At 55.4% G+C, this 10,852-nt stretch overlaps 6 protein-coding genes across 6 annotated transcripts; 4 read left to right on the forward strand and 2 right to left on the reverse strand.

Moving 5' to 3' along the window:
- Nucleotides 1–138: 138 nt before the first annotated feature.
- QBC33DRAFT_557877 (cytochrome c oxidase biogenesis protein Cmc1-like protein) lies at nucleotides 139–448 on the reverse strand (the record flags this gene model as incomplete). The annotated part of the gene is made up of 2 exons (XM_060429842.1): nucleotides 139–347; nucleotides 415–448. 2 exons carry the CDS (start codon nucleotides 446–448, stop codon nucleotides 139–141), a joined length of 243 nt encoding a protein of 80 aa, XP_060284629.1.
- Nucleotides 449–748: 300 nt separating this feature from the next.
- QBC33DRAFT_514023 (putative prefoldin subunit 2) lies at nucleotides 749–1,392 on the forward strand (the record flags this gene model as incomplete). Its single annotated transcript, XM_060426026.1, has 4 exons — nucleotides 749–785; nucleotides 849–939; nucleotides 1,104–1,296; nucleotides 1,360–1,392. 4 exons carry the CDS (start codon nucleotides 749–751, stop codon nucleotides 1,390–1,392), a joined length of 354 nt encoding a protein of 117 aa, XP_060284630.1.
- A 2,077-nt stretch (nucleotides 1,393–3,469) lies between these two features.
- On the forward strand, nucleotides 3,470–4,525 carry QBC33DRAFT_376609 (uncharacterized protein). Its single transcript, XM_060424026.1, has 2 exons — nucleotides 3,470–3,872; nucleotides 3,980–4,525. Exons 1-2 carry the CDS (start codon nucleotides 3,640–3,642, stop codon nucleotides 4,368–4,370), a joined length of 624 nt encoding a protein of 207 aa, XP_060284631.1. The 5' UTR covers nucleotides 3,470–3,639; the 3' UTR covers nucleotides 4,371–4,525.
- Nucleotides 4,526–6,151, forward strand: QBC33DRAFT_376610 (nuclear transcription factor Y subunit B-3). The gene is made up of 4 exons (XM_060424027.1): nucleotides 4,526–4,840; nucleotides 5,067–5,177; nucleotides 5,248–5,375; nucleotides 5,456–6,151. The coding sequence occupies exons 1-4, from the start codon at nucleotides 4,681–4,683 to the stop codon at nucleotides 5,654–5,656; spliced, it is 600 nt and encodes a 199-aa protein (XP_060284632.1). The 5' UTR covers nucleotides 4,526–4,680; the 3' UTR covers nucleotides 5,657–6,151.
- Nucleotides 6,152–6,609: 458 nt separating this feature from the next.
- Nucleotides 6,610–8,289, reverse strand: QBC33DRAFT_449234 (GLUT4 regulating protein TUG-domain-containing protein; the record flags this gene model as incomplete). The annotated part of the gene is made up of 2 exons (XM_060424509.1): nucleotides 6,610–8,092; nucleotides 8,153–8,289. The coding sequence occupies 2 exons, from the start codon at nucleotides 8,287–8,289 to the stop codon at nucleotides 6,610–6,612; spliced, it is 1,620 nt and encodes a 539-aa protein (XP_060284633.1).
- Nucleotides 8,290–8,981: 692 nt separating this feature from the next.
- Nucleotides 8,982–10,411, forward strand: QBC33DRAFT_534899 (proteasome A-type and B-type). The gene is made up of 4 exons (XM_060427574.1): nucleotides 8,982–9,076; nucleotides 9,129–9,147; nucleotides 9,287–9,738; nucleotides 9,812–10,411. The coding sequence occupies exons 1-4, from the start codon at nucleotides 9,074–9,076 to the stop codon at nucleotides 9,953–9,955; spliced, it is 618 nt and encodes a 205-aa protein (XP_060284634.1). The 5' UTR covers nucleotides 8,982–9,073; the 3' UTR covers nucleotides 9,956–10,411.
- Nucleotides 10,412–10,852: the final 441 nt, after the last annotated feature.

Consider the following 10,852-nt stretch of genomic DNA (forward strand, 5'->3'; position numbering starts at 1 on the left):
AGTTGTCCGTCCCAGCCAGCCCAGCTCCTCTAAATCACCAGTCTCGTATCGTATGATCGCATAGAATCGCGCAGCGCGGATGGCGCACGCCCATGGTATTCCTCGTCTAGCCCGTCTTGACCCCCTAGGGAATGGCGACTACGAGTTCTCGTCGATCTCCTTCCACATTTGCCTGATTCGGTGCTTCTTGTCTGATGAGCCATTGCGATTCGCGTCCTGGTGCTTCGACCGCTCAGCCCTGAGGCACTGGCTCAGCTGCTTCTTCGTATTGTTGCACATGCCCATCGACTTCCACAGGAACCCTCGCGCGTGGCAATCCTCGAGGGCTGTCATGAGCTCTTCGCAGCCTGTTGGAAGGGGGGATCAAGTCAGGTTATGCCCCGAGGAATGGGGAGCGCTGGGAGGGGAACTGACCTGCATTGTACTTTGTATGCAGATGGGGGTGCATTGTAAGTTAACAGAGAGTTATGAGTATTAAATTGAATCTCCGCAACGAGAAAGAAGCTGGAATCGCTGTGTTGCCGTTCCCAGTAACGAGTTTTGGGCGAATATTATTAGTTTCTTTTTTTCTTTGTCAGAGAAAAGATTCGGGTTCTGAGTGGTACAGTAACCCGAAAGTTTATGGTGGAGCTTGGGCCACCTTTAGCTTGGACTTCACCTCGCTCACCACAGCAAGTCCAGCGACGAAATTCAAATTCATCCTATCTTGCATCACACTTTCCAGTGCTAACCGGCGCAACTTTCAAACATGGCGTCGCAGGGAGCTTCGGCGAAGAGACAGCAGGGTAAGCTATGCGAGGGGGCATGAGTGGAGGTTGGATAGGGACAAGTCGCTAATGCGTCCCCAGATCTCCAGCTTCAGTACACCAACTACAAGAATACGCTGCAGCAGATTGCGCAAAAAATTGGCGACGTGGAACAAGAAGCCGAAGAGCACAAGTGAGTTGCAGCTCTCTGTTCTTCGATTTCCCACATGCAGGCTGAGACTGAGTTGATGACGGGAGGGGCTTTGACTTACGTCTTGCTTCCCAATTTTTTTTTCTCATCCGGCCTCACCGCCCCTCAAGACATGCCCTGCTCACCGCTCATCCCCAATCCCATAGACTCGTTCTTGATACCTTGGGCCCGCTCCCGGACGACCGCAAGGCGTTCCGGATGATTAACGGCGTTCTTGTGGAGAGGACCGTCAAGGATGTGGTCCCCGCGCTCAAGACCAACGCCGAGGGTCTGAAGAAGGTGCTTGACGACCTGGTCAAGCAGTACAAGTCGAAACAGGACGATCTGGAGAAGTGGAAGGTAGGCGTCAGCCCAGGCCCGCCAGCTTGACACCGGGAATCTAACCGTTGCTGCCTGGCACAGAAAAAGAACAATATCCAAGTCGTTCAGTCTTGAGATCATCTGCCGGGTTAGTAACAGCTTCGCGGATGATGGTGCCGCGCCATGTCATCAAGACCAGGGCACCGTAGTGTCAACCCGCTCCTGCATGTTCAGGCCAGATGCAGCGATTTCGTCTGCCTTGCTCATGCGCCCCTCCTCGTGTGGTGATGTCTCGCATGTTGTCAGGCAATGTTATTTTGGGTTCAATAGCGCGGTCTTGAGGCTTTGGTTCCGGTGCATGGAATTTCTACGTTTACCAGACATCAGTGTGCTGAGCAGGCCTCCAAGCCGGGACGGGACCTATTTGATCACGCCTTGCGTGGCTGGACCATCTCCGACGTCCAGAAATTTGCGTCGTGGTGGCGTGTGTCGATGAGTTGTACAAATTTATGGTGTGAACACCAACGCCTTGCCGCCTAGGCGTCTCAGTGCCCAACTGGATGGAGACGAATTGGGCGAAGCAGTTGGGCTTCTGGGCTTCCGTTGGACCGCCACGGGGTGTGATGCATGTTATTAGGGGAAGATTTTACTGGTCATAATTATCCGAAGAATTGGGGGTTCACTCTTGCGATCGCTGAACGGGGCCATAGCCAACCTACCCTTTCTGCTATGAACATCATCGCGATAGTATTAGGACGAAGGGCTGGCCCGCTTAGAACACCCCAATGCCGTGCTTCCATACGTATTTTCAACCCCTCGAGGCCACTACACTGCCGATGACCTGTTAGGTCTTGTTTCAAGAAGTACCATGTGAAGAGAGATATATGAACAGCCCGAATGCTCATAGGTCGCCCTAGTACGTCACTTACCGGGTCACTACCCATGCACAGTGGGGGCTAAGGCCTACCTATCTATGACATGCTCTCATTGCAAGGTTGAGTTCAGGAGAGACAGAAGACCTGCAGCTTCTTCCTTGCTCTGCCAGTTGTCCTTGCTAGGCCCCTTGGCTTGCAAGGTGCATCTCCCACACCTTGCTCGGTAGAGTTGTGTGTTTTTTTTTTGGAAGAGGGGGGAAGCAACACCTGCAGGCGCAGAGTAACATCCGGGTTCGCCCACTCGAGGCGACGATGTGATGATTGGCAACAAGTCTTCGCATTAATCATATTGGCTAGATATTCTTCCCAATAAGAGGAGAGAACTAGAAAGAAAATCTGTCATTGGACGAAAATAGGGTTGCCAGCCTTGTGGTCGCCGCGAGATGGCCAGTCATGACCACCTCCCACCCAGTCTTTTCAGAAATACAACTTGAACGACGGCCATACAGAACCACTCGGCTGTCGTCAGCCTTCCTGTTCCTGCTTCGTTGTTTATTTGCAGGCAATCAATTGCCAAATCAGCATCCTTGCTCGCACACCACATCGCTGCTGTTTCCGTGGCTTCGGATCCAACGACATGCGGCCTTGGAGCCAGGCAACGACCAACCGCCAGAGAAACATGGCATCGGCAATTCAATGCCCGGATTGTTGACAAGAAAGTGTAGGAAGGCCTTCAAGCGACACCGCCTAATAAGGTAGTCCTTGAAACCAAGGGGGCACCCGGCCGGTGCCCAGCCAGCCCAGCCCTGCCATCCCAGCCTGTTTCCTTGAGCTCGTTCCCGCCTCCGACCTCATTCACCGCTCCTGAGGTGCCTCGGGGTGGAAGGAATTACGTCCGTGTTGCAGCATAGATGGGTCATGCAATGGCACACACACTACTTACCAAGATAGGGAACTAAGCTAGGTAGCTTGTTGTTGAACAAGGCACAGAAGGCTTGAAGAACAACCGGTGTGATTACGGATGAGAATAGGGCCCGAATTCTTGGTACGAAGAGGCATGGCCGGAATGCGAATGGCGCCCTGACCGCTGCCCTCGCTGGGCAAGGGATAGTGACCTGAAGTCCTGGGCATATCTACCGGACAGTTCAGCTCGATAATGAAGCGCATGCGGTCTCTTATATGTCCGGTCCTACAGGAAGAGCCCGATCACAGAGCACTCGGAGAGGGAGCGGTAAGAGGGAAATGGTGTGGAGGTAGGTGCCTAGCTCGGTACTTGTTAGGTTCTGACCTCTGGGCATGGAATGATGGGGCACAGGCCAAGAGGTACTTCAGAGGGCGGCATATCCTCAGGCTTTCTTGCAACAATCTTGGGTCGACCAGATGTACGTACATTCGCTGATGTGATGTCCACTGCATCTCGTTATCGATAACGTCGACCGCCTCCCAAGTACGGAGGAGGTAGCGTGCAGGGATTATCATCGGCTTACCTATGTACGGGTAAGCTTCCATGTTGTTGTTGTTGACCGCAAAACCAGAGACCCGCTTCTGCCCTCTCTTCCCAATTCTTCCCTCCTGCACCAACCCCACGTTCTTGCAGCCAACTCTCCACACAGCGCACTCTGCCTGCATCGCAATCGCAAGCTCGAACAACTCAGCGACGCATACACGCACTGCCGCCGACCAGGTTCGAAGGAGCACGGCACACCAGCAGGCCTTCTTGGGTTTAGTGGTTTTTTTTAAGTAAGGTGCCCACGCGAGGTGCGCATGCGCAAACAAGCTTCCTCCGTTCTGGAGCTGGCCGCACTCCCTGGTCTCGGCCGCACACCTCTTCTGACGCGACTATGCAGATATCCCACGAGGCGCGCAACCAACCCGTGGCAGCACAACTATTGCGCAGTACACTCTAATCTTCGTTTCCCCGCGATCCGACGTCCTGCCCGACCGCGACGAGCCAACCATTGCCCGTCGCATTTCTCTGGTGTAACCTCGTCTCGACGCAGGGCTACTGAGCAGCGCACCGCGGCCGCTCGCCTCGGTACTTGTCCAACCCCCCGGGGAACAGGGCCGCTCCAGCTGGCTGATCGGGCCCCAGAAACCGAGCCACCCGCTTATCACTGCAGCAAGGCCATCCGACATCAGGTTGCTGCCGTACACAAACGGCCAGTCTCTCCTTCGGACCCGCAGCAGTCGACGCATCACCTCGCACCCCCCACACCATCCCGCTCCCACTCTACCTAGCCACCCCCCCCAGCCCCAAGCCCCAAGCCCCCCAAGGGCCATCCTTCCTAGCTGCCTCTGTCAGAGCCCGAGAGTCGGGCAGGGAATCCCTAGGGAGTAAAAAATTATCCCGGGACACGCAGAGCGAAGAAGCACGCTTGACGCATTCTTGCAGCTCGAGCCGCCAAAGAAAAGCCGCACGCCCTACCAACCCTGCAACGTGTACGCAGGCAGGGAACACATCACCCACCCCCGTCGAATCCAGCTGTGCGAGCTACCACCCGCCCAAGGGCCCCTACAAGAAGCCAGCAGCCGCTGCAGGTAGCCAAATATGTCGGATTCCCCCCAATCCAATCCTAAGGATGTCGAACAAGGTGTACAGGACGCCGACGAGGAAGCACAAATGAACGATCCCCAAGACCCACATTCCAGCGGGCTCGCCTATGAGTTCGAGGTAAAAGAGCAGGACCGGTGGCTGCCCATAGCCAATGGTATGTCATATCTCCTCCTTGCTCTCTCATGATTCGTGTGTTCTTCCCCTCTGTGCCCGCTTGCATGGCTTCTGGTCTGCCTCCCCAAGACAGCCGCGCATATCGACTTGACTGGTCATGTCTCACGATCTGTCCTCCACCTCGCCACAAGACTCTTGCCCTCTCTCCCCGTCGAGGGCCGACAAGGAGGATGGCTACGATGCTAACATACGCAATTTCGCACCAGTCGCCCGCATCATGAAGAATGCACTCCCCGAGAACGCCAAGATCGCAAAGGAGGCCAAGGAGTGCATGCAAGAATGTGTCAGCGAGTTCATCTCCTTCATTACGAGTGAGGGTAAGCGATCTGAGACTGAAGAGTCTCTGTCTGCCTCGGTTGTGTCTCCATAAATTCTGACCTATCAAAGCGTCTGAGAAGTGCCATCAGGAGAAGAGGAAAACCGTCAACGGCGAAGACATCTTGTTCGCCATGACATCACTAGGATTTGAGAACTACGCTGAGGCTCTCAAGATTTACCTCTCCAAGTATCGAGAAGTAAGACCCCCTCCCGCTCGGGGTGGACCACTAGTGACTACCGGGTTTGGCGTCCCACAAGATTCTGATTATTGTCACAGCAGTCCCAGTCGAATAGGGGGGAGAACCAGCAGAACCGACCCGGCAGTCAAGGCTATGGCGCCGCAGGGGGTGGTGCCAACCCTGGTTCGGGCACCTTCCCCGGCGGCGAGCTTGGTGGCCCGCAAGAGGGCGCAGACGCCTCTGGCTATGCCCTGTACGGCGCCCAGCCTGGCCATAACGGCGCTGGTGGCGAGTATTGATCGATTACTCGCCGGAAAACGGGGCGCGCCCTGTTCCTTCGCCGTCCTTCAGCGGCGTGTGGCTGTTTTACGAAATGCATTTTCTTATTATTATCTCAAAGTGTGTATGAGTATTGGAGGGCGTTGTATCCTCGTGGAGGCTTGCAAGCCTCACAGCTGATGGAACCGAGCTTGCATGAGTTGAATATGGCTGGCTCTAGGGACATGTTGGTATAGGGGTTGGAGAGGAGACGGACGGACATGGAAAGGGTTAAAGGGGCGGAGGACAGAATCGGCGGTGGGATCTACTCGAGTTTTATCCCCCCTCGTGTCTGACCACTGCGATAGATTTGCCCTCCCCAACGGCGTTCTATTTCCCCCACATGAGACGTTATGAGGGCAACGGGTGGATTACGTTACTACAGGCAGTTCTTTTTGCCGTGTAAGGAATACGGGCCCAGTGCGCCCAGGAACAGAGACAGAAGCAGATTTACATAGGTCTTTTCAAATTATTCTTTTTTCCTTCTTCTAATTCTATCTCGGCTTCATCACAAGTTAACAACGATCACAACGACCCCCCTCGTACCACCCAGATGAACTCTTGGCCGGATGGAAACACAGCCTTTCGGGTGATACTCGCACAGGGGTGCAACCTCGGACGGGCTCTAGCCCCCCAGGGATGAGTAGCAGACCTTTCAGCTTCGCGTTGCCTGATAGGTATTCTCATTCTCAAACATTATGAGGAGGGATCTTTTTGGGGTCAGGGGAAAGGGGGGAGGGGAAGAGAGAGAACCGGAGCCCGATCTTTATTTTAAAGTCTGGGCGGCCAACAACAATTCCTAGATGCCGAGAATACGGGAAGGCATGGATGGAATGGGTTGAGCCACAGATATCGATGACAGGGCAACAAGTACACCATCTTCTACCAGAGGTCCCGACAGATCCGCAGTCAGTGCGGACAGGCCACAAACCCATCATTTCTTCCCCGGCAGCTTCAACCACTTGGGCAACTTCTTCCCGATGCCCTCCCCGCTCCGCTCCCCATTCTGATTCCTGCCCGCGGCGACCCGTTTCGCCGACCCTCCCGCATCCTCGTCGTCGTCCTCCTCCACATGCGGCACCTCCGGTACGACGACGTCGCGTGCCAGGCTCGCCACCGCGTCCCTGAGGAAAGGCCTCTCCCGCGCCCCCGCGGAAGCGCCCTCGCCCCAGACAAGGCTGACCAGCACGCCGCCGCGGAGCCCGTGGCCGCGCACGAGCGTGTCGCCCGCCTGCCCGGCGTCGCGGACGACCCCGACCCCGACCCCGGCCGCGGTTCCGTGGGGCAGGACGAGCCTGAACGGCTGCGCGGGCTCGGCCATGACGCCGCGCACGGCGCGGAAGAGCGTCGCGCCCGTGGCGTCGGGGCCGAAGCGCCACTGCGCCGAGGTGCCGTCGGGGAAGCGCACGCGGACGGCGACGGACTTGACGGCCGCCAGGCGCGCCGCCTCGGCGGCCGCGGCGGCCTCGAGCTCCTTGTCCGACTTGAGGCGCTTGTTCTGGGTCCCCGCGAGGAGGCGCGCCTGGTGCAGCTGCGCGTGCGCGATCGTCGGGGCGAAGTCCGAGTCCGGCTCGTCGATCAGGGCCGCTGCTATGGTGTTACCTGTCGGGGCCGAGAAGACGCTTACTGGCTGGAGGGCGTCGGCGTCGGCGTCGGCGTTGGCTGGTGATGCAGAGCTGTCGGTGGCTGTGTTGTGGTGCCCTGCAGATGCTGCTGCTCCTGCTGTACTTGTATCCTGTTCAACCGGCTGTCGTGCTGGGATAGGTTCTGGGTGTCCCGTGTTTTGTTCCGTCTGTGGTGTAGGTCCTGTTGTCTGGGGCGCTGCATTTGAAGCTGAATCTGGGCCCGCCACTGCCACAGGTTCTCCCATGGTCTCGTCCGAAGCTTGTTTCGGTGCAGTGTCCTCCTTCCCGCCTTCCGGCTCGACGACGCTCAGGTACTGACTGGTATCTTGCATGGCCTCGTATAATGTCTTCCCTGTTGCCCGAAACGACACTCGAATGAGAACGGAGCCAGAGTTGATGCCGCATTGTGACAAGGTCTTTTGGAAGTCCTCGAGGGAGGACAGCTCCCGGCCCATGATGTTCAGGACTGGTGATTCGTAGTACAGCTGGCCGCTGCCGCTCTGCGCGCCATTATCGCTCTGCGCGGTGCCTCTTGCGGTGATGTTCAGATTGTGGCCTCCACTTGCAGTCCCGCTCTCGAACTGCCGGAGCACCTTCCATATCGTGAAGTCGCTCGGGAATTTTGCGGTAAGCCGCCCATTAGGGATCATCGCCGCATCGCGGCCGGTAAACTGTATGGCGACATTGATGACTGAGGGGCTGCTTGACTTGGCAACAAGCTCGAGCTTGGCTCCAGGGCTGAGGCCTGAGGTTCGGAAGGGCCCCGAGAGATCGATTTGCTTCTGCTTGTGCCTGGGAGGTGTCAGAAGGCAACTAAACCTCTATCCCTATATGCAGGGGTATTTCACATACTTAAGGAGGTACTTGTCACTGGACAGATTCAGCTTTTGGCAAGCTTCCCGGAGCACGTCCACAAGGTAGGTTCCCTGAGAAACCTTGATCTTGGTTCTTCGAAGGTCGGTGGCGATGACCTCGACGTGGGCTGACATATTGGCCCTTATTTCGAGCGAGAAGATACAGAAGATTTCGTATGCTCCTGGGGATTATGAGGAGTCGAGACTTAACCAGCGATGAAGATTGAGGTTTATCGTTAGGAGGATGGTGGGGTAGGTAGGTAGGTGTCCATAGGCAGCTTAGGTAGATAGGTAGTAGGTAGCTACCTAGGGAGGTAGGTTGGTCCGCTCGATGATGGGGGATGCTCTGTAAGCAGTGATGTGGCAACCGTACCTTCAAAAGCGCACCAGAATAATGTAGATTGTAAAGGAAGCCTTGCGATACGTAACTTGTCATTCTAGGTGTAGGACCCGTAGTCAGAGAGTGTCGCAGTGCGAGCATTGCATGTACAGAAAATACCAGCCCCCCCCAAACCTAGCCTATATATTATGTTGATACTAATACCTACGTAGGGATATGAGTAATAACAGAATGCTTTAGAGTAAAACAAACCTAACCAGCAATAATGAGAAATCGACAGATATCCAGGAGCATTCGGTTGTATCCTCCTCCTCTGGAATGTTTGTAGAAGTAAGTTTGAGCCGCTTTTTTTTGTATGTACCTCCGTATAAACTTGGAGACTGTTCGCTTCGTCATTCGCAGGTCCGACAGGGGTGTTGCCTAGCGCCGCAGCTGCCCACGCCTGGCGCCACGCCAGCTCAGGTTGCCTTGTCGATTGGAGCTCTGGAAGCGTGAGTTCAACTTATCAATCCAGCTCAGCAACCACCACCGTCAATACAAACCCAACCTTCCCACAAGCAGCATAACTAAAGATTCAAGATGGTAAGAAAATATGCCAACTTCCGTGCTTGATATTAGCTAATTCCAGCTCCAGTCTTCGCCGTTCTCGATAAGTCCGTTGCCCTTGTCCCGTCCATCCTCATGATCTCCCAGCCTGAATATTGTCGCGCCTCGACCGTGATCAATCGAATGCTGGCGGCCGCTACGCCTTGTCTCATAATAATGATCTTGTTGGGCTAACCGAACTCGCAGACGGCGGTGCCTGCGTGGCCATGGTCGGGAAGGACTGTGTAGCGATTGCCTGCGATCTGCGCCTCGGGTTGCAGGCGCTGACCGTCTCCAACAACTTCCCCAAGGTCTTCCAGTACGGCGACGTCTTCCTGGGTCTCACAGGGCTGGCAACCGACTTGGCGACTGTGTCGGACCTCTTCCGCTACAAGGTGAACCTGTACCGGTTGCGGGAGGAGCGGAACATCGCGCCGAAGACGTTTGCGAACCTCGTCAGCAGCACCCTGTACGAGCGACGATTCGGCCCCTACTTCGTCTCGCCCGTGGTCGCCGGACTGGAGCCCAAGACCGGACAGCCATTCATCTGCGGCTTTGACAGCATCGGATGCATCGATTTCGCCAAGGATTTCATCGTGTCCGGCACCGCGTCGGAGCAGCTGTTTGGCATGTGCGAGAGCTTGTGGGAGCCAGATCTGGTAAGTTTCTCGAGTTGGCCTTCGACCGGGCCGTGTCAGAGTCCACACGATAGCTAACACCGGGATGCACCAGGAACCCGAGGAGCTCTTCGAGACGATATCTCAGGCCCTTTTGAATGCGGTGGACAGAGATGCGCTGTCAGGCTGGGGTGCACACGTCTATATCATCGAGAAGGACAAGGTGACCAAGAGATTACTCAAGGGACGGCAAGACTAGAGGGGTGATGAGATGGGAGGAGGGCCTCGAGCACGACCGATCGATGGGCTTCCGCAAAGTCGATAGCCCTGTCCCGGCTGGTCGGATGTAATATTATCTTCGGGGGGTGAATGGTGGTTAATACCAATCAAGAGGCCTGGGCGTCACGCTGCTTTCCATATGAAGATCTTGAGAGCTCCACACTGACAGGTTTGATGGCACATACTGTACCCATCTCACTCGTTGTCGCTCGCTCTGTTGACTCTCTATACGGCGCTATTCCCACACGGGGCGGTTCAACGCTCTTCGCACGATGTATTTGCATGATGGAAGGGTCTCCAGGCAGCATTGACATCCGCAGGCGGATCAAAAAGCTCGTGGCTCCCTGACACTCACTCGAGGACCTTCAACATTGTGCTAGACATGTGACTGTAACGGCTAGATTGACGACTACAAAGTCTACCTACTTATCTCCATCTCCAAGTGCCTTAGCCTTATGAGATCGTGAAACAGACTGATACAGGTGGTCGATATACTCACAACTGAGGCACTAAAGAAAAGGGTGTCAAGGACAGATAGTGGTTGCAACTGGGAATAGGGAGGAGTTGGCTGCTACGAGATTGGCCGATGGCTTACGGGATGCAATTGTGTACTTGGATAGGTACCCAGATACTGTCACAGGAACTGGCATCCTCCTGAAGAACGCGGTTTGAACAAAATGTGAGTGATGGAGGTTGCAGTCTGTCTTTCCCCTGGATAGTGTTCCCTTCCCTATCACATCCAATTCGATTTCCACAGACACATTTTTGCAATCTTTCCAAGCCTAAAAAATTCTATCGGAAGAAGAGCCAGAGAGTCTTAAAAACAAGAGACATATTCGCAACCCTTGATTCTCAGACAGACCAGGCGCGGTGAGAA

This window comes from Phialemonium atrogriseum, assembly GCF_030411735.1.
Source record: "Phialemonium atrogriseum strain 8032-3 unplaced genomic scaffold QBC33scaffold_9, whole genome shotgun sequence".
NCBI classification, from domain to species: domain Eukaryota; kingdom Fungi; phylum Ascomycota; class Sordariomycetes; order Cephalothecales; family Cephalothecaceae; genus Phialemonium; species Phialemonium atrogriseum.